Source organism: Acanthochromis polyacanthus, chromosome 7 (genome assembly GCF_021347895.1).
Source record: "Acanthochromis polyacanthus isolate Apoly-LR-REF ecotype Palm Island chromosome 7, KAUST_Apoly_ChrSc, whole genome shotgun sequence".
In the NCBI taxonomy this organism is placed as follows: Eukaryota; Metazoa; Chordata; class Actinopteri; family Pomacentridae; genus Acanthochromis; species Acanthochromis polyacanthus.
This window is the reverse complement of record NC_067119.1, coordinates 38,939,823-38,964,213: the sequence shown is the minus strand read 5'-3', so window position 1 is coordinate 38,964,213 and position 24,391 is coordinate 38,939,823. Positions and strand designations below refer to the sequence as shown.

Below are 24,391 nucleotides of genomic sequence, written 5' to 3'. Positions count from 1 at the left end.
TGTAGATCTCTGCAGTTCATCCAGAGTGATCATGGGCCTCTTGGCTGCATCTCTGATCAGTCTTCTCCTTGTTCCAGGTGAAAGTTTAGAGGGAAGGCCGGGTCTTGGTAGATTTGCAGTGGTCTGATACTCCTTCCATTTCAATATGATTGCTTGCACAGTGCTCCTTGAGATGTTTAAAGCTTGGGAAATCTTTTTGTATCCAAATCCGGCTTTAAACTTCTCCACAACAGTATCTGGGACCTGCCTGGTGTGTTCCTTGGTCTTCATGATGCTCTCTGCACTTTAAACAGAACCCTGAGACTATCACAGAGCAGGTGCATTTATACGGAGACTTGATTACACACAGGTGGATTCTATTTATCATCATCAGTCATTTAGGACAACATTGGATCATTCAGAGATCCTCACTGAACTTCTGGAGTGAGTTTGCTGCACTGAAAGTAAAGGGGCCGAATAATATTGCACACCCCACTTTTCAGGTTTTTATTTGTTAAAAAAGTATAAAATATCCAATAAATTTCATTCCACTTCACGATTGTGTCCCAATTGTTGTTGATTCTTGACAAAAAATTAAAATTTTATATTTTTATGTTTGAAGCCTGAAATGTGGCGAAAGGTTGAAAAGTTCAAGGGGGCCGAATACTTTCACAAGGCACTGTATTCATCACTGCAGTAAATATCTAATTGAAGGATATTTCTTTATTTGCTTAGTTAAATCCAGGTGGCAACTTTTTTTGGCCAGACAGTGTATGTCATGAAATACAAAAAATATAAAATATGAACCCAAAGTTATTAAAACCTGAATATTGGGTTATGTCTTCTTAATATTCATAGTAACTTACCAAACATAACAAGAAATTCAGTTTAAACAAGTAACATTTGTATGGTACATGTACACTACAACTTTGCCCCAGTTTTTTCAAAAAGCTGTTCTGTTGCAGGAACTGCACCGTGGAGTGTGGGTTAGCACCGTCGCCTTGCAGCTACAAGATCCCTGCTTTGTGTCCCGGCCTTCCTGGGATCTGTCTGCATGGAGGACACCAAAGGATCACAATTATTATCCGATGATCGGTGTTGGTTTGTCCGTTAGCAACATTACTCACAAACTGATTAACAGATTTAGAGGTCAGAAAAGACACAATGACCAAGTGATTAGATTTTGACAGTGATGCAGCTTATACACTGACAGTCATTAAAAACTTTGAGACCATATTTTTCAACATAATTTTTATTTTGAAGCCCGAAACTGGATTTTCTTCATATGAATCATTTGTTTAGCATATTGGCATACAGAAACAAAAATCTAAAGTTTCGAGAATGATTTTAAAATAAAGCATTTCACAAAAGAAAACGGCACCTGCCAAACACAAAGTCACAACAGTCAATACAGAGTATGGCCTCCATTTGCTTCGATGCAGGCAGCAATCCGTCGGCGCATGCTTTGGACCAGGCTTCTGATTGTGGGTTGGGAACAGCCCATATGCCTGGCTACATCACTGTAGCTCAAACCGGCCTCCACCATACCCAGTGCCCGGAGACGCTGTTCATGTGATAGACGCGGCATGATGCTGTTCACTGGACTAACAATGTGGCCTTTTTTGGGCCTTTATATAGGCCTTCAAAACCCATTCTCAAATTGTGCAGATACTCATTGAGTATTGCTTGGTGTGTATTTGGTTCACTTTTGCAAAGTGACCAACCCATGTGCAATGAATCATGACAAAATGACAACTCCTCATTATCTCAACTACCAGGGCACTAGATCATCAGTAAATCCACAATGAATAATTACAACCCCCCTACAAGTAGAATTCTGTGTAAATTTGTACCTCAAAGTTTCTATTGACTGTCAGTATAGTTTGGACACATGGATTTGTTCGAGACTTCAGCTGTCGGAAATGATACAATTGAGCAGCCTTGGCAGAGTACTGCACTCTCTGAGTGCTTTTCTACTTCATATTTCTATCATATTTAGGTAAATCTGCTAGAGATTACTTTGTCAAACTGTACACTTGTTTGGTTTTAAGCAGATTATAAAATACTTGTAAAATGTGTCTATTTTATGAAACAACAGCAGTCAAGTCAGTTTACTGTGTGCTAATGGCTTCTGAGTGTTAAAAAACCTCATGTTGGTCTGTGTTGCCATGACTTGGACTAAATGAGCAGACTGATAAAAGCAGATTACCGCCCAACACTTTTCTGTTTATTTTAATAACATCTCAGTGGAAATAACACACCGGAGTGTGTTGAGCAGCAGGTCAGGGACAAACATCCACACTCCCGTCCACCCAGCTCTCAGCTGCTGCCCTCTGCCTGTTAGTGACCAAACAGAACATCGTCTCATCACTTCTTCTCATCTCTTTCCTCTGCCAATAAAAGCCAAAGATGAACAGACAAACTGGACGACAATGCGAGTACACTTGCATAACGTTCACATTTATTTGGTTTCAAGTCCTAACACATTCTACACATGCTTTTAACACGTAAAGGATCACATTCTTCACAGGTAGTTAAAGTAACAAAAGCAGACAAGAGATTTCTGAAAAGAAAAACAAAGGCATTTCAGTTGTCTGATGACAGCAAGTAAATCTGTTTCTTCCCTGAGATGTGTCACCTTTGTTCTACTCTTGCTTCCCCCAAACTCCTCTCATCTTGTGCTCCTGTACAAGGTTCTTGCAGTGCTACAGCACCGTGGTTGGACACATAAGTTCTCATTAAACCGACACTTTACTGGAGGAGTACTGGATTAGATGGTGGTTCCTCTCTCATTACATTACCTACATTTTCTTATGTGGAAAAATCAGCTTTGTGTACAATCTTTAAAACATTTTTTAAATTCTTCCCACAGGTTATGAAACAGTTTCCTATCAGTTGTCATTGCTGAGATCTGGGACAATTGCAACAGGAGTTCAATGCAAACAACATGAGCAGTCAGGAGATGAGATTTTAAATATGTTTGGAGGAAAATAATGGACTTGAAAGTACCAAAAATGTTGGTTGTAGCCACTATCATGTAAAACGGTGTTGTGCACATGTACAGAAAATACAACAAATGGAGCTTCTTCATTGATTTTCAGTTACAAAAAACTGAAAGTGTTCCCTCTGCATCCCTAGATCTCTGCAATGAGAACAAAAAGTATTAAAAGTAATATGATGCAACTAAACCTCAGGGTGGAAGGAGCTGGTCCTAAGAGCTGCCCATTGTGGGTTGCCCTCACGTTCTGTATCGTGTGAGTCCAACCTCAGTGATAACACTACAGTAGTCTGTCGGTCGTCGCGTGCCACAGCGTCAGGGTCACACACGCGAGCCAGAGCATGTAAACACAAGGAGATGTCAGTTTGACCACAGTTACATTCTCCGATTGATAATCGATCACAAGCAGCATTGACAGAGTCAGATATGATGGCGCTCCCATTGTTGCCTTGAACTGTCTCACCAACAAACAACATTCATGAAGAACAATGGGGGGAAAACACGCCGGCGTATCATGATGTGGAGAATTCAGTGTGCACAGCAAACAGCCATTCACAAGATAACGAGACGCATTCCGATAAGGTCAACGCAGAAAAATAAAGCAGCGTTTAACTGCAGTGGGAACACATCACGTGAATGCTTAATCAGTACACTGACATTGTCATTGACATTCTTTCATCTTTGGTATTAGAATCACAATAACAGGGCAGAAGAGAAATATCAGATGACGCTCATTTAAAAAAAAGGGGGGGGGGGGGGGGGGGGGTTGGAAGAGGATCCCTGATGCAAGATGTAAAAGCTGCTGACAAATAGCAGGCAAGTCTGAGGTAGAGAGGTAAATGAGGCAAAATGTTTTCAAGAAAAAAAAAGAAGAAACAACCAATGCTGCTTGATAAATCTGAGAGGTCACTGAGTGGAACAAGAGACACAAAATAACAGAACATTGGTGCAATGAAACCAATAAATAAAACAAAATCATTTGAAAGTAAGCAACATGATGACAAATAAAGAGGTAGTTTCAGAAATTGCAAATGACATATCCCTTGTCTGCAAACAAAAAATAAAAGTACAGGAAACAAAAAGGACACTTTCTCCAGCATGTGTGTATCAAAATACGACAGAAAGCGGCAGTAAGGTAGCTGTGGTGAGGCTTTTGGTGCTGACTGGTAGATATCATTTGCTGCTACATTAAAGGACAAAATTCCCCTTTAGATCCTCTTCCACTGTCAGATCTCAGCAGTGTGTTATATTCAGTGCATTCCTGAATTGACTTTGTTGTTGGCCACCCTGAACCTTTCTCTAGCAGCCGAAATTTCCCCCAGTGTTTCTGTTCAGACACTGAAGCCTGACAGTTAACATGCTTCTTAGCAGTGGTAAAGCACTGAATTTAAGGAGGATCTATAAAATCACATCCACAGAGTTTTGTTCCATAAAATTACCCATCCCTGAGATTATGTGGTCTAAAAGGTCAGTTTACTAAAAGTACAAGAAAACCACATTCCTCACGTACATCTAGTTGTACATAGCCATGCAGATAGTTTGGTATTTGGAGGGCAGTCTTTTAAATTTCTTTATCTACACCAACACAAAGGAGATGAATGGAATTCATTCAAATGGATTTCACTAGATGTGTCTCCTAATTATATGTCTGGAAACTAAAGGCTCTCAGTAACTTCATAAAGTGAAGGCCACAATGAAGTCCAACTCGTCTTGGGTGTTTGAGATGGAGGCGGATATCTCAAAGAAAGGGCAGATAAAACCAAAACCATCAACATGGCTACAAGCCACAAAGGCAAGTAAAGAAAGTAGGTTTTTTTTTGTTTTAACTTGGATATAAAAAACCCTCTTTAATCCAGTCCTGAGGTTGCTTCCTAGAAGTCCAATTTCACATTTTCCTACTTGTAGAAAATGCAGTTCATCTCAGTCAAATTTAGAACCAATGATCGCTCCAAAACATCATGTTTGCAGTGTAAAACAATTCAGAGAATACATAAAAGCTCCAAGATAAGAGTATTGCCCATCTAAAATGTGGCTGACATTGCCTGAACAACACTTTCTTTGATAAATCATATGCTGTGGACAAGGGAATGAGTTCACAGAAAAGTTCAGAATTCATTCAAAGCTTAGAAAATGATTCGGCTTGTCTTCACTCAAAAAACTAAATAAAATAAAAAGACAATGAATATGTGAAAAACAACAAAACCCCAAAACATTCACAATAACTACAATGGTACATGAAAAGGTATAAAAATTAAAATGAAACGAGGCTAACTGAAGCATTTGAAGGAGGAGCACTGCATTGGAGTGGAGGTGGTGTTAAGGCTGCCACTGGTGGATGGAAGCCGTGACATTCTCAGGATGCCACCACCTCTCACTCCGTCCATCACCAACGTCAAGAGAGCTCACCTTCAAACTACATTCACTTTCACTGATGAAGGGGTGGGTGGGGTATTGACCTTGAGGGGAAATAAAGTGGAAAAGGAAAAAAAAACACTTTTCTACAAGAGGACCTACAATGTCCTGGAACCTACGTCTACTAATACTAAAAGTACATCAGCATGGTCACTGAGGAACTCCTGAACGCAATACATAACACTCACTTTACCCTGTTTAGATCCAGGTCGGCAGGGACCCGGGAGAGAGGAACACACTGGGTGGGCAGGGGCCGAGGTCAAGGGTCAAGCTCTCCAAACCTCACCGGTGTGTGCAAAAAAAGAGAGTCGTTGCGAGGACTGCATTTTGTCTGCATTTCAAATTGTTCGGAAATCATGAATCGTTTTGAGGAATCCAAGAAGACTGAAGCGGTCTGAAATGATCATCTCATACTTCAAAAATAAAGACCATTTTCTATGGCTATTCTTTTTAAAACAATGTGCATATCTGTCACAGAGGGTACGCAAGCCAGGGGTGTCATCTAAATCCTCCATTCATTGAGCCTGGGTCAACCACACTGAGCCCACTGTTAGCCAGGTTAAAGTGATCAACACATAGATGGAAACCTTTTTCATCAAATATATGTCATCTGCGGGTGTTTGGGTCAGCCATGCCTTCTAAGACCTGAGAAGCAGACACACTTTTTGGATCAGGGTCACATGGGACTCAAACTGCTGTTGGTCTTGGGTCTGTGCAAAATGCTGATTGAACCTTACAAGACCTGAAAACAGTCTACATTAGTTTAAAACTGACTCGAACCGTGAATGTTAACTACTGGTTCGAAGTCAACACAGGAAAAGGCTCGACTCTGGCTGGAGCTGAACTGCAGGGATGAACGCTGACGTTTTCTGGTGCATTCCAGTGGGTTCAGTTTGCTTCAGGCATATGTTGTTTTGACCCAGGAAGGTTGTGCATTTCTTGTTTTTTGTTATTTCTGAATAAACTGAAAAAACACAAGATTACACAGACTGCCACTTAAGCACACAAAGCCAGTATTGTTAGAGTTACAGTGTGTTGAGAGCAGGTGAAACGCACCATGCTTCCTGGCAATGAAGGCTGCAGAGCTCCAAAAAACGAGCCCTCTGACCAGAAGCGTCACGTCTGCTCTATGCATATATGTGAGCACAAGAATGTGTGCCTGTTTAGCAGCATTCAGAATGAAATCTGGCGATACACGTGTCTGTCCAGTAGAGGGTTTCCCCTCTGGCACAGATTGATTCATTTCTCATCCTGATCCTTCATTGATAAGAAAGATTTTTGTTGAGCTGTCAGCTCTCTACCCATCAATGGGTGTTTGGATAAAGCATTGCATAACACTTTGGTCAAGAAAGAAAAACAATAAAACAAAAAAAAAAGCAAACCTAGCTATCCTCCCCTTCCCCTGCAATTAATCCTTACATTAAAGCCCCAGTCTATGATTGTAAAAATACCCGTATGCTCCTTTTTAAATGATCCCACAGATCCAATAACTGTCACCTTAACTCGTGGAATGTTAACTTGACAAGACTGCCTCTCATAAGCAGGACATCTGAGAGGCCATGCAGATAAAGGAGCTCAATTTTGCTAATTAATTTTTGCATTTTCAGTGTATCAAAACACTATTCTTCAAACTGCGATTTATACAGCTCCTTTGAACATTCTGTCTCTGATTGAGGTGCCAAAGCATCCGCAGGGATTGGTTTTAGACTGGGCAACTCTTCATTTAACAGCAAGAAAAGGTACCTGAAAATAGCAACATCTTCCTGAGGTAGTCTCAAAACACTCGTCACATGTGTCTAGCCGCCCCGTCTGAATAAAATAAACTCTTTTAAAGTCTAGCTCTAAAAATGGCAACACTGAGACATTGAGCAAACTGGATACACACTTGTAAACTCCAAAGACCAATGCATCTACGAGCATTTGTTTTGTACAGAAGCATGTGCACAGTGTAAATCAGCATACATTCAGCTCTGTCGTGTAATAAATATATAAAGAAAAAAGTTACAAAAAACAAACTAGCTGCTTGTCACATTCACAAGAAGGGAGACCAGTCCCTCGACCCGGGCGGTCGGGGAGGGTTTAGTTTCCGGAGGAGGTGGTCACGCAGGGCGACGGGCCGGTCCTGTAGCTGGTCAGGCTGGATTTGCAGGAGTGCAAGACTGCTTTGAACAAGAGAGGGAGCTGCTCCAGAGGGACATTCACCAGCTTCCCTGGAAAGAAAAGCAAAACACATCACACTGTAACTCAACATCAACCTGACGGGAAACATCAGGGAGGGAAGATTTTCACCAAAAAAAAATATGGCCAGGCTGAAGAAACTGAAATTCATTGGTGAGTGTGAAAATTGTGGTGCTTTGAAATTTAAGATGAATACATGATGATAACAAGTAAATGATGGGGGGGGGGGATTTTTTTCTCTGTAAAGAGGTGGGAATAACTTGATTAGATTTAATGTAGGGCTGGGACTTGAACACGTTGATTACAAGTAATTAATTACAGAAAAAATAACGCGTTAAAAAATAGCGTACTTGATCGAAATTTTCTCAGTTCCCTCATTTCTGGCACACCAGTAAACAGTAATGCACACTCCAAGCCAGTAGATGGCGGTAATGAACATAACATCTGTTTGTCAGCTGTGAAGAAGATGCACAGGACGCATTGAGCGAATCAGCGCAGAAACGTCAGACCAACATGGCAGCTCGGTCGCAAGCTTTCTCTTTTATTTCGCAAACTGTTTAGCAAAAAGTATTTCTGAAAGCATTTTGAGGTGAGAAATAAGCTGCTGAATCTGTCCTGGTTTTAGATCAACGGCGCTGGACCTCCGCTACCCACGCCTCATTTGCAGAAATGAAACTACTTTATGCAAATTAGCTACGACAGTCCTGGTACCAGCAAAGGGTGTAGCCATCCCATAATAGACCACTTTTCAAGACATTGAAAGTGTTTGAGTTTACAAAAAGTTGTACAATGTTGAATATAATCACTATAATTGGACTGAGTTTTCAGAAATGTGTGAATAGCAGAGAAAAATCCAGACAAATATAAGACACAAACATTTTTGTTGCTTAAGTTCACGTATTTGTCTATTAAGCGATTCAGTCATCAACAAAAATTTATCTGAATTGCAAAACTCTACTTATTGTGTCAGATATTGCTATCTGACAAAATTGCGATTAATTAATCACAAACAAAATAATTTTTTTTTATCGCATCCCACCACTAATACAGATTAAATGTGTTGCCAGCTGTAGCAAAAAAAAATCTACCACCTTTTCTAAAATGTAATGGGTTGATTCCCATCAAACTCAAGCGCATATTGTGTCAAATATTGCTATTTGACAAAAAATGTGATTGATCGCGATTTATTCATTACAAAACCTCCAATTGACTAGATTTTTTTTTATTTGTATCCCACCACTATTTTAATGCGATTCTATGTGTAAGTCACATTATCAAGGCAAGAAAACTTCCCTTTCCTGTTGAAGACGCTTGTGTGTTTTGGTCTGAGATGCTGATGAGGTTCTGGATGCCATGAACAGCATCTTTAATCATGGATAAAGGCCCACTACTGTTTAAAAACCATTCATTTTTTTATGATTTAATTGATTTAATGTGCTGTTCAATCAATTATCCAATGACAGTTAAACATCTGCTTTAGATTTCTATATCTGTTCATCTCATCTCTGCATCTGCTTTGACTCTGATGAAGACATAGTAATGTCAAAAATTTAGTCTGCAAAACTAAAGGCTGTGAAGTAACCATTGTCCTGCACTCCTGTTTTGTCCTCAGGAAGCTTTTTGGCTTTGAGGTGAGACTCGTCTGATTTAACTGCAAAGTTCTGGAAGATGTGTGGAGAACCCTGTTCTTCTTAGATTATCTTGGCTGTATTTAATAGATATTTGCCAATGAGTCATGTTATACTCACCACTCTGCTGCTGTCAATGCTGTTTTCATACCAATTCAACTCAGTTCCTCTTTCAGATACGTGATATTAAAAGCCAACCCGATGGGAAGGCGTCACGCACTTCCAGCTGCTAGAAGTTTTAAGTTTTCAAACGTGAACATCAGTGCAGGAAGATACACAAAACGAATGACTGAACAAAAACAACTACAAAGTTGAAGGAACTGAACTTTATCGTTGGGTGGAAGCACATGGTAAATCCGCCACCTCACCCGGGTAGGGAAACCGGGGCCTTCCCCTGGAGCCAGGCCTGGGGGGGAGCTCGTATATGAGCGTCTGGTGGCCGAGCCGTGGGGTCCTGTGGGGCTCGGTCGGGCACAGCCCAAAGAAGTAACACGGGGCCACCGCCCAGTAGGCCCACCACCTACAGGGCAGGAAGTCGGGGTCGGGTGCTATGAACACCGGGCAGTAGGCAGGAGCGGGCGCGTGGGCGTGCCACCCCCTGGTGGCGTAGACTAGCTCTGGGGACGTGGAACATCACCTCACTCGCGGGGAAGGAACCTGAGCTGGTGCGGGAGGTGGAGCGATACCGACTAGATATAGTTGGGCTCACCTCCACGCACAGCAAGGGTTCTGGAACCAGAATCCTGGAGAGGGGTTGGACTCTGTCCTACTCCGGAGTTGCCCAAAGTGAGAGGCGCCGGGCGGGTGTGGGGATACTCACAAGCCCCCGGCTGAGCACTGCTTTGTTGGAGTTCTCCCCGGAGAACGAGAGGGTCGCCTCTCTGGGACTTTGTGTTGCAGAGGGGAAAACTCAGACTGTTGTCTGTACGCATGCGCCGAACAGCAGTTCAGAGTATTCGGCCTTCTTGGAGTCTCTGGGTGCTGTCCTGGAAGGGGTACCACCTGGGGATTCCATAGTTCTCCTGAGAGACTTCAATGCTCACGTGGGCAATGATGGAGAAACCTGGAGGGGGTTGATTGGGAGGAACGGCCTGCCTGATCTGTTTTGTTATTGGACTTCTGTGCTAGTCATAGATTGTCCGTAACAAACACCATGTTCGAGCATAAGGTTGCTCATAAGTGTACTTCGTACCAGAGCACCTTAGGCCAAAGGTCGATGATCGACTTTATAGTTGTATCATCAGACCTGCGGCCGTATGTTTTGGACACTCGGGTGAAGAGAGGTGCAGAGCTGTCAACTGATCACCACCTGGTGGTAAGTTGGATCCAATGGCGGGGAAGACTGCCAGACAGACCTGGTAAACCCAAATGTGTAGTGTGGGTGAACTGGGAACGTCTGGCGGAGGACCCTGTCCGTAGGGTTTTCAACTCCCACCTCCAGAAGAGTTTCTCCTGCATCTCGGGGGAAGTTGGGGACATGGATTCTGAGTGATCCATGTTCAAAGCCTCCATTGCAGAAGCAGCTGCTAGGAGCTGCTTCTGCAATGGAGGATTGTCGCGGCGGCAATCCAAAGACCCGCTGGTGGACACCAGCGGTGAGGGAGGCCGCCAGGCTGAAAAAGGAGACTTTTCCAGCCTGGTTGGCTCGGGGGTCTTCCGAAGCAGCTGACAGGTATCGGCTGGCCAAAAGGGCGGCAGCTGTGGCGGTTGTGGAAGCTAAAACTCGGGTGTGGGAGGAGTTCGGGGAGGCCATGGAGAAGGACTTTCGGTCGGCCTCGGGGAAGTTCTGGCAAACCGTTCGACGCCTCAGGAAGGGGAGGCAGGGCTTCGCTCAGGCTGTGTACAGTCGGGGTGGATACGCGGAAGAAAATGGATGGAAGGATGTTCTCTGTACAGGATAGGTACAAAAGTTTGGGGTCACTAAGACATTTTCAGGTTTTCCATGAAAACTCACACTTTTATCCATGTGCTAACATAACTACACAAAGGTTTTCTAATCATCAATGAGCCTTTCAACAGCATTAGCTAACACAATGTAGCATTAGAACACAGGAGTGATGGTTGCTGGAAATGTTCCTCTGTACCCCTATGGAGATATTCCATTAAAAATCAGCTGTTTGCAGCTAGAATAGTCATTTACCACATTAACAATGTCTAAACTGGATTTATCATTCATTAAATATTACCTTCTTTGATAAAAAAAAAAGGTTTTCTTTCAAAAATAAGGACATTTCTAAGTGTATGATAACAGCTGACTATCATGCAATTTTTGCAGATTTATCCAGTATGAAATGTAAAATGAGTTCATGGAACTGGGAACTTCCTCTGACTTTGTTTCCTGCCTCTTCTATTTTGTTTCTTGCAGTCATTTCTGACCTATTTTTGACGACACAGCCTAGTTTATTACCTCCAAAGCAATTCATGGAAACAAGCCTAAACACATTTTGTCTTAACTCCCTGCAACTTTTTAAAGTTTTGCTTCAAATTTGCTAAACAGTTACATGTAAACATGGCTAATGGCATTTCTGTGCAGGAATCATAGCAACTTGATCCATAACGGCTCTTTAGCTGGAAAACTCTTCAATCCAGTCCTGGGGATAGTAGCTGGAAATGTTCCTCTGTACCCCTATGGAGATATTCCATTAAAAATCAGCTGTTTCCAGGTGGAATAGTCATTTACCACATTGACAATGTCTAGGCTGGATCTATCATTCATTTAATGTGATCTTCATTTAAATAAAAAGCTTTTTTTTTTTTTTTTTTTTTTCAAAAATAAGGACATTTCTAAGTGACCCCAAGCTTTTGAATAGTAGTGTATGGACGAGTCACATCATGAACACAAGCACAAAGAGGAGTACATCTTACAGGGAATTTTTTTTTTTTTTTAACATTTTCATTATCCCATTTTTGCTCTGCAAGTATTATGCTGTCTTTGGAAATTGGCTAACTGGTGAAATCTGATAGACTGAAGCCCCTAACCAAGGTTATTATAGTTTTGGATTTTTCATTTCATTTTAGTTTAGTTTTAGTTAGTTTTGACTTTTTTCCCCCCTAATTTAGTTAGTTTTAGTTCGTTTTTAAAGCAGGTTTTCTAGTTTTTATTAGTTTTTATTTTTGAGAAAACATTTAGTTTTAGTTTAGTTTTTATTAGTTTTAGTTTTTTCATATTTTTCAGGTGCAGGATTTAAAAAAAGGTCAGGGTAAGTATTGTGTAAAAAAAACTCAACAAAAGATACCGTTTTAAAATATTTATATATTCAATTACTGATGGACAATCAACCATCCAATGATCCACAGAACTATAACCGTCCAAAAGATAGCAGCCTTTAGTGCAAAACTATGCCTGGTACAAATCAAAAGTATAAATCAAGGGCGCTCAAACTGCAAAAGATATGAACAAACTAAAAAACACAAACTCTGCAGGTTTGATCAAAATTAACAAATGTAAATAAAGAATTAACTAGACTGCCCAGCACTCGATGCAAGCGCAGCTTTTTGGCAATTCAGTGCAGTTAAGTAGCATCAATACAGTATCTGCTGTATTTGACAAAATAAAGTGAAGACAGTGAACTTTTTGGACATTTAAAGTGCACATGTATTACGCAAGGTTATTATCGTTAACGAAAACTAACGAAAAAACGAAAACTAAAATTGAAAAAACATTTTCGTTCAAGAAACTAAATAAAACCTAAAAAGCAAACAAAAAACGATAACTAACTAAAACTGTATTGTGAGTTTACAAAACTAACTAAAACCAACTGAAATTATAGACAAAATGCCCTTCGTTTTCGTTTTTCTGAATATGTTTGTGCATAAGCCTTTCGGGTTTAAAAATGAGTTTAATTTATTTCACCGTCTAGTTTTACGACAGTCAGCAGTCACATCGTACGGCACCATGTGCGCCGCCTGACGTAAACAGTTTACATGCTGCACAGTGATCTGTCCGCAATGGTCTGCACCTGAACGTCACAATGGCTATGGCTACACAGGCGAAAGTTGGGAGAAAGCGACACAGTCCGATATGGGATGCATTCCAATATGACAGTGAGAAAGACAGAAGCAAATGCTTCATAGTTGAGACGGGCGACAAAATATGCGGAGCCCTTCTCAAGGGAACAAACCAACTAACCTGAAAGTCCACCTGAAAAGCGTCCATAAAGAGGCATACAGTGAGTACCTTGAAAGGACAGCCGCTCTGAGCACCGTAGAAGAACAAACAAATGGCACTACCTCGCGAGTTAGCACGAGGACGAACAGAACTATAATGGATTGCTTTAATCAGCCACAGAGTAACTGTTGGCTCGTGAACTCACAGGAACATCACAAGCGTGAGGACGTATCGGTGAACATGTTTATTGACACGGGGATGTCTACACGGCTGTGTGACTCGCCTGCCTTCAAAAGGTTCACCGTTTCACTTGAGCCAAAATTCAAAACACCTGGAGCTGCAAGAATTAATAACCTCATTGGTGCCAAGATGGAAAAGGGAAAACAGAAATTAAAAGATAATTGCGGAGGCAAGGAAGTTGACCCTCTGTGTAGATGGTTGGAGCAAACGAGGCTTAACAGCCGCTTTCATGGGCATCTCAGCTTGTTTTTATCATCCACCTGGACGCCAGGTTTACCATGCTCTGCTTAACTTACACCGAATGGAGCACCCACACACTGGAGAGTCCATTGCTCGCTGCATTGACGAGACATTAGATGCATGGGGAATATGAGAAGACAAGGTGCTGCTCATTGTGACAGATCATGGTTCCAACATCGTTAAAGCTGTGCGGCTGCTTGGGGAGAGACGTCAAGAACAATCAGAGGAGTCCACACACGGTTCACAGGCTCAGCCAGGTGGAGAAGATGGGCTAGATGTATTGTTGATCGAATCAGAGTCTGAGCTGGAGGTGTCAGACGAGGAGGATGAGGAGGAGAGTGAAACAGGAGACCTTGGTGAGTGTGATATGTGATGAACACATAATTTGATGATTATAAATGATGTTATTGTTTGTCTTGCTCTGTTCTCTTTCTTTGCTTTGCTAAGAGCTTGACCTGCCAGAGGATGCAGAGAACAAGAAGTTCCAGAGAATGCCTTGCCTGGCACACACCCTGCAGCTCACACTGAAGGATAGCATGAAGCATCCAAATGCTGATTCCCTCATAAGTTGAGCAAGGATACTGGTCAATGCTGTCAGGAAATCATCAAAAGCGAATGAAGCAATGGTAAAAACGTGTGGCAAAACTCTGATCAGAGACTGCAGCACACGCTGGAACAGCACCTTTGACATGCTGAGGAGACTGCTGGAGGTCAGAGTTGAACTCAATCAAGTGCTTGAGGACTTAGAGATGGACACACTTCTTACAAGTGACTGGGCAAGAATGGAGAACCTGGTGAAGCTGCTTGAGCCGTTTGCCATTCACACAGACCAGCTGCAGAGTGACAGCCAGTCACTGTCACATGTAGTGCCATGCCTGCTAAATCTTGAGGCACACCTGCTGACCACTACATGTTGCAAGCAATTAGCTCAAGTACTGCTGAAGTCCTTAAGAGAACGTTTTGCTGTCATTCTTAGCCCCCAGTCCAGTGAGTCCACACACTTCGATGCGACACCGGCAGCAGCCTGCCTGTTGGACCTGAGTGTTTCAGTAGTTCTTCAAACACCGGAGATGGAGCCTCTGAGGAGGGCAGCAGAGTCTTTTGTGCAGAACCTGGCAGCTCAGTATAACTCAGCTGCGGCTTCTCAGGATGATGCCATTGCCACGCAAGCTGCAGCACACTCGGCTCATACTGTCCTTCAGAAATACCGCTTCCTTGCATCCCGTATGGAGGTCAGTGTATCTGATGGGAGTGGAACCAACAGCCTGTTGACCGGAATGACAAAGTATGCTGAAGATGTCAAACGGGGCGTGACTGAGACACCATTGTAGTTCTGAGACACCATTGTAGTTCTGGAGCTCAAGAGAAGAAACTGTCTATCCAAAACTTGTGCATGTGGCACGGGATCTTGTTAGTGCCCCTGCCTCACAAGCCTTTGTGGAGCGTATCTTCTCTGTGTGTGGACTGTTGTCATCTGGCTTGAGAAACAGAACAACCACATCTCTGGAGCAGCGTGTTTTCCTAAAGATCAACAAGAAACTGTTGCTTGACTGAAGTACACCGATTTCTCTTTCTCAACCCCACACTGAACACACACACACACACACACACACACACACACACACACACACACACACACACACACACACACACACACACACAGATTCCTTCTTAATGCAAGGACTTCTCTTCTTTTTGTTTACCGTGTTGGACAGTTTACGTTTATCATAGAAAAGCTAAGCACATCAGCATCCAGCTGAGTTTGACTTCATTGACAGCAGCCCGAAAGGCTTATGCACAAACATATTCAGAAAAACGAAAACGAAGGGCATTTTGTCTATAATTTCAGTTCATTTTAGTTAGTTTTGTAAACTCACAATACAGTTTTAGTTATCTTTTTTGTTTGCTTTTTAGTTTTTATTTAATTTCGTTAACGAAAATGTTTTTTCAATTTTAGTTTTCGTTTTTTCGTTAGTTTTCGTTAACGATAATAACCTTGCTCCTAACCATACAAAACGAAGAGCAGTATTTTTGTTCGTATTTGGAACACAAATTTCTGAACTGACCTGCACTGAAAGGGAGCAGTGCAACACTACAGCCTACAGGACTTAGAGGCCTTACCAGCGATGCAGCGGATCTCCGGCAGACACATCATGATCTCGGGGAAGCGTTTGGGCTGGTGTGGGTACTTGTACTCAGTGTAGTCCTGACACACATACCAGTAACGCTTGTTCAGCTGCTCAAGCTGGGAGATGTTAGACAGTCCTCTGATATCTGTGGAGGGACCAAAGGTACAGAACAGTAATGTGGGGAAGACAGCGAGGTTAAAGAAAAGGAAAGGTTCACCAACACTGGAGCTTCCATTGTTACCTTGGTTAAGGAAGTTGATGGCTTTCATACAGGCATACTCCTCGTTGCTGATCTTTAACTGATGGAACTTGCGAAACAGATATATCAACCTCTCCATCACTTCCATCCCATCTTCACTGAATCTGAGGAGTCAGACACAAACACTTGTCAGTTTTGCAAAAGAAATGTGGAGCTAAATAACTATTTTCAGAGGGCTTTAAATCTAGAAAACAGAACAGAAGAGACTGAGTTTAGTAAGTATAATGTTCACATTAAAATCCACCCGTAAAAGAGATCAAAAAGAAAAAGTAAAATCCCCTCGGTGCTATTATCTTAAGCTTCCACACTTGAACGAACAAGGCAAAAATGAGGGAGGGAATATGTCAGATCCATTCAAAGTGCTTCAAAACATCCTGCTGATCCCACAGCTTTCTGAAGGGGCTAGGCAGAAGCGTATAGTTTAATTCCACTTGTCAAAGCTCATTTCCTTGTCTTTCTGGCTCTCACACTTCAAATCCCCCTCACAGACTTCAGCACTGCCACCGTAAATCAAATACTCACTCCTAAAACCTCTAAACTACAGGCAAATTGACCGAAGCAGCAGAACAACACCATATATTAAGAGAATGTATGTCATGAGGTCAGTTAATTCGAGTCTGATTTACACAGGTACAAAACCCCCACGCAGCCTTTTCTACAGAGCGTATATTTCACATGCCAGTCGGTGCTAGCCACAGCTCTGTCCTGAGCAGTCCTCCTGTTCACGGACCACTTCACTGGCCCTCACCCAACAACAATACTTTCATTTCAGTGATAGAGAAAAATATTCAATCCTTTTAGTGATACGGAGCCTACAGAGTGGAACGTCTTGCCTTTGTAGAGGATTCTTATTGCAGTAAGGAACATTTAATTCCTCATATCCACCTTCCTTCTGGGTAAAATATTGAACTGGGGCAGCTCCAGGAGGCTGTTCAGACATTTATTATCTGGTGTAACCAAATGGTCCCAGAAGAGAAGCAGGATGCAGTTATTGTTACTGGAGGTGAGATAGTAGGCTCGTTTGAGCTGACGACGCTTTAGCATTTGTTCTCAAAGCAGAATCCGTTCAGAGAATATACATCTATCCATGGCTAAGCTTTTACATGCATCAATACTGGTAAGACAAGGAATAACATGTAGATTGGGATTATAGATTTCCAAGGAACAGCAAACTTCGACTGAGCAGCACCTGTTCTTCCTGGGAAAGTGTAAACTTAACATTAGCACCTACATGTGATATGTACAGCTGTCCCTCAACATGTCACAGTTCACTTTACGCGGTGTCACTGTATTGCGGACTTTTAAAATGCATTTGCATTTTGCTACACTGCTATACTACATGTATGTAGATGTTTTTATATATTTATTAATGAGACGAGCTGCATTGAACAGTGATGCTGGAGAAGGATATCTGCCTTTGATGCACTCTCTACTGGCAGATGCTTTTATTTTGACACAGAGATCAGCTAACCAGCAAATGTGGCAGGAAGTCATCAAACACACGACACCTCACACTCACGGTCCTGACAACATTAACCAAACTAACTAGGCTGACTAAACCACAAAAACACAATAAAACACAAACATTGCAACACTAACATAAACCACAATAATGACATTTAAACCTCCAACACCTTGAAATCTTAAGGTGCACTGCAGCACAACAGCTCAGTCACAGCGACCGGCTCTGCCATCGCTACATTATTTTAATAATTTTTCCCTTAAAATAAGCATTTTCTAGTCTAAAAAAATGTAAAACAATATTTAAAAATATAAAAAATAATAATTAAAACATATTAAAAGACATTTAATCAAAATAAAATGTGTCGCGTACAGCGCTGGCTGCTGATTGGCTCAGCAGCCGTAGCATCAGTCTCTTTTGTCTCCTGTGTGTAGCAGCGTTCAGCATCTGGGCTTGTCCATTTCACATCGACGTCTGATCGCACAGCGCATAGTGTTGCTCTGCGGTGTGTGGGGAGGGTTTGTAGAGCCGTAAAATAAATAATAAAATAAATAGAGCTACTTCGTGGAGTTTCATCTGTGGCGGGGGTGTCTGGAACGTAACCCACACGATACACCAGGGACCACTGCACACACATCAGCAGGGAGTTTTCACGGGGTTCATTTCTCCATTTAGTCTAACTGATTTACTCTTGTGTGAAGGTTGTCAGTCCAACCCAGGTGCAGATCAAACAACCAAAAAAGGCCACTTCAAAAAGTGAGTTTTTAGTGCAGCTTGTTTGTGGTGTGGAAGCAAACACATCCACTAAAGCTGGTTGGTATTTGCCAACTATTTTTTCATAGTTTTGTCATTGTTCCTATCCAAATGTAATTAATTGGATAAAAGGGCTGCACTGTGGGCTCAGTGGTTAGCACTGTTGCCGCTGGGCCTGGGATCTTTCTGCATGGAGTCTGCATGTTCTCCTGTACATGTCTGGGTTTTCTCCAGGCTCTCCAGCTTCCTCCCACAGTCCAGAAACATGCTGAGGTTAATTGGTGATTCTAAATTGTCTGTAGCTGTGAATGTGATTGTCTCTACATGTAGCCCTGTGACAGACTGTTACCTGTCAAGACATCCCCTACCTTCACCCTCAGTCTGCTGGGATAGACTCCAGCCCCCCGCGACCCTAATGAGGATCAAGTAGTTTATCGATAATGGATCGATGGATAAAAATGGGAAAAATAAATAAAAGGAAATAGAGCAAGCATCAGAGACTTCTACCAAACTTTCTGATTCCTCTGCCACTCACCCCTGCAGCTCATCGTCAGACGGCGTGTACTTGGCAGTGACATCGGCCAGGTCTCCGAAGACCTGGGCGCTGTAGATGGTAAGGCAGGAGAGCAGGATGAGTTCCTGCCAGGTGGAGCTAAGCAGGCAGGTGTAGTCCTCGATGGAGAGCTCGCAGAAGAAGGGCAGCTTCTTGATCCAGGAGATCTGACGGTAGAGCAGCTCGTCTGCCAGGCGACACAGCAGAGCAAACAGCTCCACCTGTGTTACCTTGTACCTGGTCGTACACAATGGAAAATGTTAGGACAAAGAAATGAGGCACATATTGGCTTGTTGGATAAAATCTGACATGACGCTAATCAAATATGGAAATAATCTCTGACAGAATATTCTAAATTGAACTTTGTATTTCCACACTGATGTAACTGTCAGATACTAAGCAGCACCCACTGCTGCTGAGGCCTTTCAGCATTTACTAGATGCGTTTTATAGATTCCAAGAACAACTTAGCCATGCAGATAAAACAAAATGTATGGTCTTTATTACTTCAAAAACTGTGAGATCAGCACTGTCTGGAAAAAAAAATTAGAAACAAAACAACAAACATAGTTGGTATCTACTTTTAAAATCTAAGATTTTTAATAGACGACCATTTGTCTTGTAAGGAGATCATTCAGTATATGGTAAAATAAACTGAAACTCTTCTTAGGACTTTACTACAGGAACATGTTTTGCAATTGTTTTTGTGTGAAACAGAAATTGGTGGAAAAACCTTTTTGCCTGTTATTGGCTATGGAGACGTGTTGTATATGAAGGCTTCTGCTAGTCGTCTTAGCATGTTGGAGGGTGTTAGCCAAGAGGCATTGAGGTTCTTTATCACATGTGGTCCCCTTACTCACCATTGTGTGCTCTATTCTAAAGTTAAGTACTAACGTCTCAGTCATCGGCGTTCATTTACAGAACCATTCTGGGTATTGTTCCTTCCTATTTGTCTTGTCTTTTAACAAGGAAACATGGAAGTCGCAATCCCCAATCTATGGAAACTCTGCAATTTGTCGTCCCCAAATCTGAACAGGCCGGGGAAGCCTTAAGGTTTTCTGCACCTGATGCTTGAAACAAACGTCTCAACTTCAGCTTCAAGACCTTGTTCCACTGGATGAGTTTAAAGCTCTGGTGAAATCAGGACAGTCTACCTCGTCTCTGAGCAAGTTTTAATGTTGTTCATTTTATCTCCCGTTTACGGTTTTTCAAGTGACTGTGCTGCTGTCCTTATGGTCAGGTGTTTTGATTTACCGCTGTATACAGTACATTATACAGTAAAAAAGTTTTTAAAAAATTATTTAAGGCATCCAAAGATTGTTCTACCAGACAGACTTCTATGTAGATTAGACATGGAAAATGAGAACAGCACATGGGTCAATGTCTAATTGAGGGACTTTTGAAGTCCATGGGATATATCTTGAATGCATTTTTATAAAAAGTTTTTAAAAACTAATGTTTCTATGTTCATTATGGTCACATCTTCACAAATTCCATAATCATTTATTAAGGAAACAATCATTTATTAAAAAAATAACTGAATTTCACTAAAATGTCAACTAAATAACAGTCTGAATTCAATAACAACCACATTCTAATTAACTAAGCAGTAATAAAATGAGTTTATTCAAAAATAGTTTTTATTGTGTTCTTTTTATTAAGTTGAAATAATCATGACAGATATTTCTTTTTTGGCAATATGTCAATTTTTTTTTATAGAAAATAACAAATTGTGTCTGAGAAATCACTTTCAACTAATTTACCCATTACAAAAAAAACCTCTGAATGAAGTGTGTTAATTCCAGATCACATGACCTGCTCCACATGATGTCATTTCCTCCTGAAGAAAAGACTGGCCAGACTCCAAGGCTTTCTGACTTATTTATTATAAAGTAGTCAACAGGTTTACTACAATATCTTTATATAATGTTTAGAAGAATCTTTCTGTAATAAAAAATGCCATGTGGTGTTTGGTTATAGGAGGCCATGTTGATTTTAAGCCTGAAAACAGCAAAAATCTCACAAAAAGTCCCGCAATTAGATATTGATCCACATCACAGTGTAGACGCTGCAACAATGTATCGTGCCGCTCTAATACAAACACTGTAATGTTATATTTTGACACAAAATAAAAGATGTTTTCAGTCAGTATGTATTTTTAATAGGGTAAAACATGACTTTGTATATTCCATATATTCCTACATCACCACAATTAAGAAGCAAATATTCTATTTTTTACACCAGTGCAGTTGTTTAATAATTGTTCCTTTGCAGATTCTGATATGATGGAGGCATAAAAATATATTATTACAGGTAAAGATAAGACCCTATAAGCCATTACTCATCACATGGAGCAAAGCTAGCCAATATGTAAAGTAAAGAGTGACTAGCAGTGGAAACTTACTTCACCTTTACCAGTTGCAACATTATAATGTGCATCAATATTTATAATCCAATAGCATAAGTTTTGTTTTTAAATGGGTCCTTCTGTATAATGAGCTCATTTTTGCTCTTATAAATATACACTGCTCAAAAAAATAAAGGGAACACTTAAACAACACAATGTAACTCCAAGTCAACCACACTTCTGTGAAAATGAACTGTCCACTTAGGAAGCAACACTGATTGACAATCAATTTCACATGCTGTTGTGCAAATGGAAAAGACAATAGGTGGAAATTATAGGCAATTGGCAAGACACACCCAATAAAGGAGTGGTTCTGCAGGTGGTGACCACAGACCACTTCTCAGTTCCGATGCTTTCTGGCTGATGTTTTGGTCACTTTTGCATGCTGGCGGTGCTTTCACTCTAGTGGTAGCATGAGACGGAGTCTACAACCTACACAAGTGGCTCAGGTAGTGCAGCTCATCCAGGATGGCACATCAATGCGAGCTGTGGCAAGAAGGTTTGCTGTGTCTGTCAGCGTAGTGTCCAGAGCATGGAGGCGCTACCAGGAGACAGGCCAGTACATCAGGAGACGAGGAGGAGGCCGTGGGAGGGCAACAACCCAGCAGCAGGACCGCTACCTCCTTCTTTGTGAAAGGAGGAACAGGAGGAGCACTGCCAGAGCCCTGCAAAATGAGCTCCAGCAGGCCACAAATGTGCATGTGTCTGCTCAAACAGTCAGAAACAGACTCCATGAGGGTGGTATGAGGGCCCGACGTCCACAGGTGGGGGTTGGGCTTACAGCCCAACACCGTGCAGGACATTTGGCATTTGCCAGAGAACACCAAGATTGGCAAATTCGCCACTGGCGCCCTGTGCTCTTCACAGATGAAAGCAAGTTCACACTGAGCACATGTGACAGATGTGACAGAGTCTGGAGACGCCATGGAGAACGTTCTGCTGCCTGCAACATCCTCCAGCATGACCGGTTTGGCAGTGGGTCAGTAATGGTGTGGGGTGGCATTTCTTTGGAGGGCTGCACAGCCCTCCATGTGCTCGCCAGAGGTAGCCTGACTGCCATTAGGTACCGAGACGAGATCCTCAGACCCCTTGTGAGACCATATGCTGGTGCGGTTGGCCCTGGGTTCCTCCTAATGCAAGACAATGCTAGACCTCATGTGGCTGGAGTGTGTCAGCAGTTCCTGCAACACGAAGGCATTGATGTTATGGACTGGCCCGCCCGTTCCCCAGACCTGAATCCAATTGAGCACATCTGGGACATCATGTCTCGCTCCATCCACCAACACCAAGTTGCACCACAGATTGTCCAGGAGTTGGCGGATGCTTTAGTCCAGGTCTGGGAGGAGATCCCTCCGGAGAACATCTGCCGCCTCATCAGGAGCATGCCCAGGCGTTGTAGGGAGGTCATACAGGCACGCTGAGGCCACGCACACTACTGAGCCTCATTTTGAATTCTTAATTAGAATTAAAAAATGCCTTTTAGAGGAGTGTTTTTCTGATTAACATTGATGTTGTTACTTTGACTTCAGTCAAACGATTCTCCATAATTATTATGCAGGCTGGGCCAAAGCAGGCTTACAGTTGTTTCACTGTGTGTTTCATGTTTTAGATCTAATTCATCCAAACCATAATTTCAGTCCAGTACTCCACATCTCTTATTCACATTTTGGAAATGTTATTAAGCTATTTCTTCCAATTTTGACTTCGATTTTTAAAAAAAAAATCAAGAGCAAAGAAAGTGGAAAAAATGTAAAGTGCACACCAAAGTGTGCGCCTACTTTTGGTCCCCCCTGTATGTGGAATGCTCTGCATGCAGGACAGCGGTTTTCACTGTCGTCCCACAGCAAAAAGGTTGTGGGTTTGAACCTTCTGGTCTTTCTGAGTGGAATTTGCATGTTCTCCCTCTGCCTGTGTGGTCTTTCCTACAGACGATCTGGTTTCTTCACACAGTCAAACACATGCATGACTGACTAATAGATGATTCTGAGTTTGGCCGCAGCTATGTGCGCGTCTGTGTGGTTCTCTGTCAGGTGACCTGTCCAGAGTGTATTATCAGCTGAGATAAAGCGTGTATAGCTGATGGATCTACTCACCCGTCTTCAATGAGCATAGGAGTAGTCAGGGGGGCCAGGTCTTCAGCAGCCACCAGCTGCAGAACTAAAGGGTGGGACTGTGGGTAGAGGCTGCGGGGCTGGGCGGCCAGCAGGCCCGACTGGGCAGCGTAACTGAACAGGTGAGGCAGGAGCTGGTAGTGTGTAGACATGGAGGTGTTGATGTACTGGTCCCTGATTGCAGCTGTGTAGCCATTCATCTCTACAGAGCGACTGGAAGCACACAAAGTTCAAAGGTTAAATATGCTATATATTATTATTATTATTCTATTTGGACAGACAGAAAGTCCAACCAGGAACAGGATGTGAAAATTAGCTTAATGCTATACACTCTATATGCAACACATCAGATGTCTTCTATGCAATTGCATGGTCCCTGATCAAATAAAAAATATTTTGCCCATATAGGAGCGCATTTGAACTAATATTTTCATTTATACTACCGTTAAAAAGTTTGGGGTCACCCAGACAATTCCATGTTTTCATGAAAACGCCCACTTTTATCCATGTGCTAGCATAACTGCACAAGGGTTTTCTAATCATCAATGAGCCTTTCAACACCATTAGCTAACACAATGTAGCATTAGAACACAGGAGTGATGGTTGTTGGAAATGTTCCTCTGTACCCCTATGGAGATATTCCATAAAAAATCAGCTGTTTCCAGCTACAATAGTCATTTACCACATTAACTATGTCTACACTGGATTTATCATTCATTTACTGTTATCGTCATTGAAAAAATGCCTTTCTTTCAAAAGAAAAAAAAGACATTTCTAAGTGACACCAAACTTTTGACCGGTATTGTATTAAAGGAATGATCTGAATTACACTGACTTACAGTCTCAGCTTGAAGGACACACCAGTCCAGCCTGTGGGTGGCAGTTCCCTCCTGCATCGTGTGTTTCTGCTAATCTGGGCTAAACTCTAAACTACC

The 24,391-nt window shown here is 42.0% G+C and overlaps 1 protein-coding gene across 2 annotated transcripts in view; it reads right to left on the bottom strand.

Moving 5' to 3' along the window:
- Positions 1–2,418: 2,418 nt before the first annotated feature.
- The window catches only part of nr6a1a (nuclear receptor subfamily 6, group A, member 1a), a 137,756-nt gene continuing 115,783 nt past the window's right edge, over positions 2,419–24,391 (bottom strand). For both annotated transcript variants that reach the window (XM_051950545.1, XM_051950546.1), the window contains 5 exons: positions 23,439–23,669; positions 18,922–19,176; positions 16,154–16,275; positions 15,905–16,057; positions 2,419–7,599 (listed from right to left, as the gene is read on the bottom strand). In XM_051950545.1, coding sequence (XP_051806505.1) covers positions 7,469–7,599; positions 15,905–16,057; positions 16,154–16,275; positions 18,922–19,176; positions 23,439–23,669 — 892 coding nt within the window. In that variant the 3' untranslated portion in view covers positions 2,419–7,468. The remainder of the gene's footprint in view (positions 7,600–15,904; positions 16,058–16,153; positions 16,276–18,921; positions 19,177–23,438; positions 23,670–24,391) is intronic.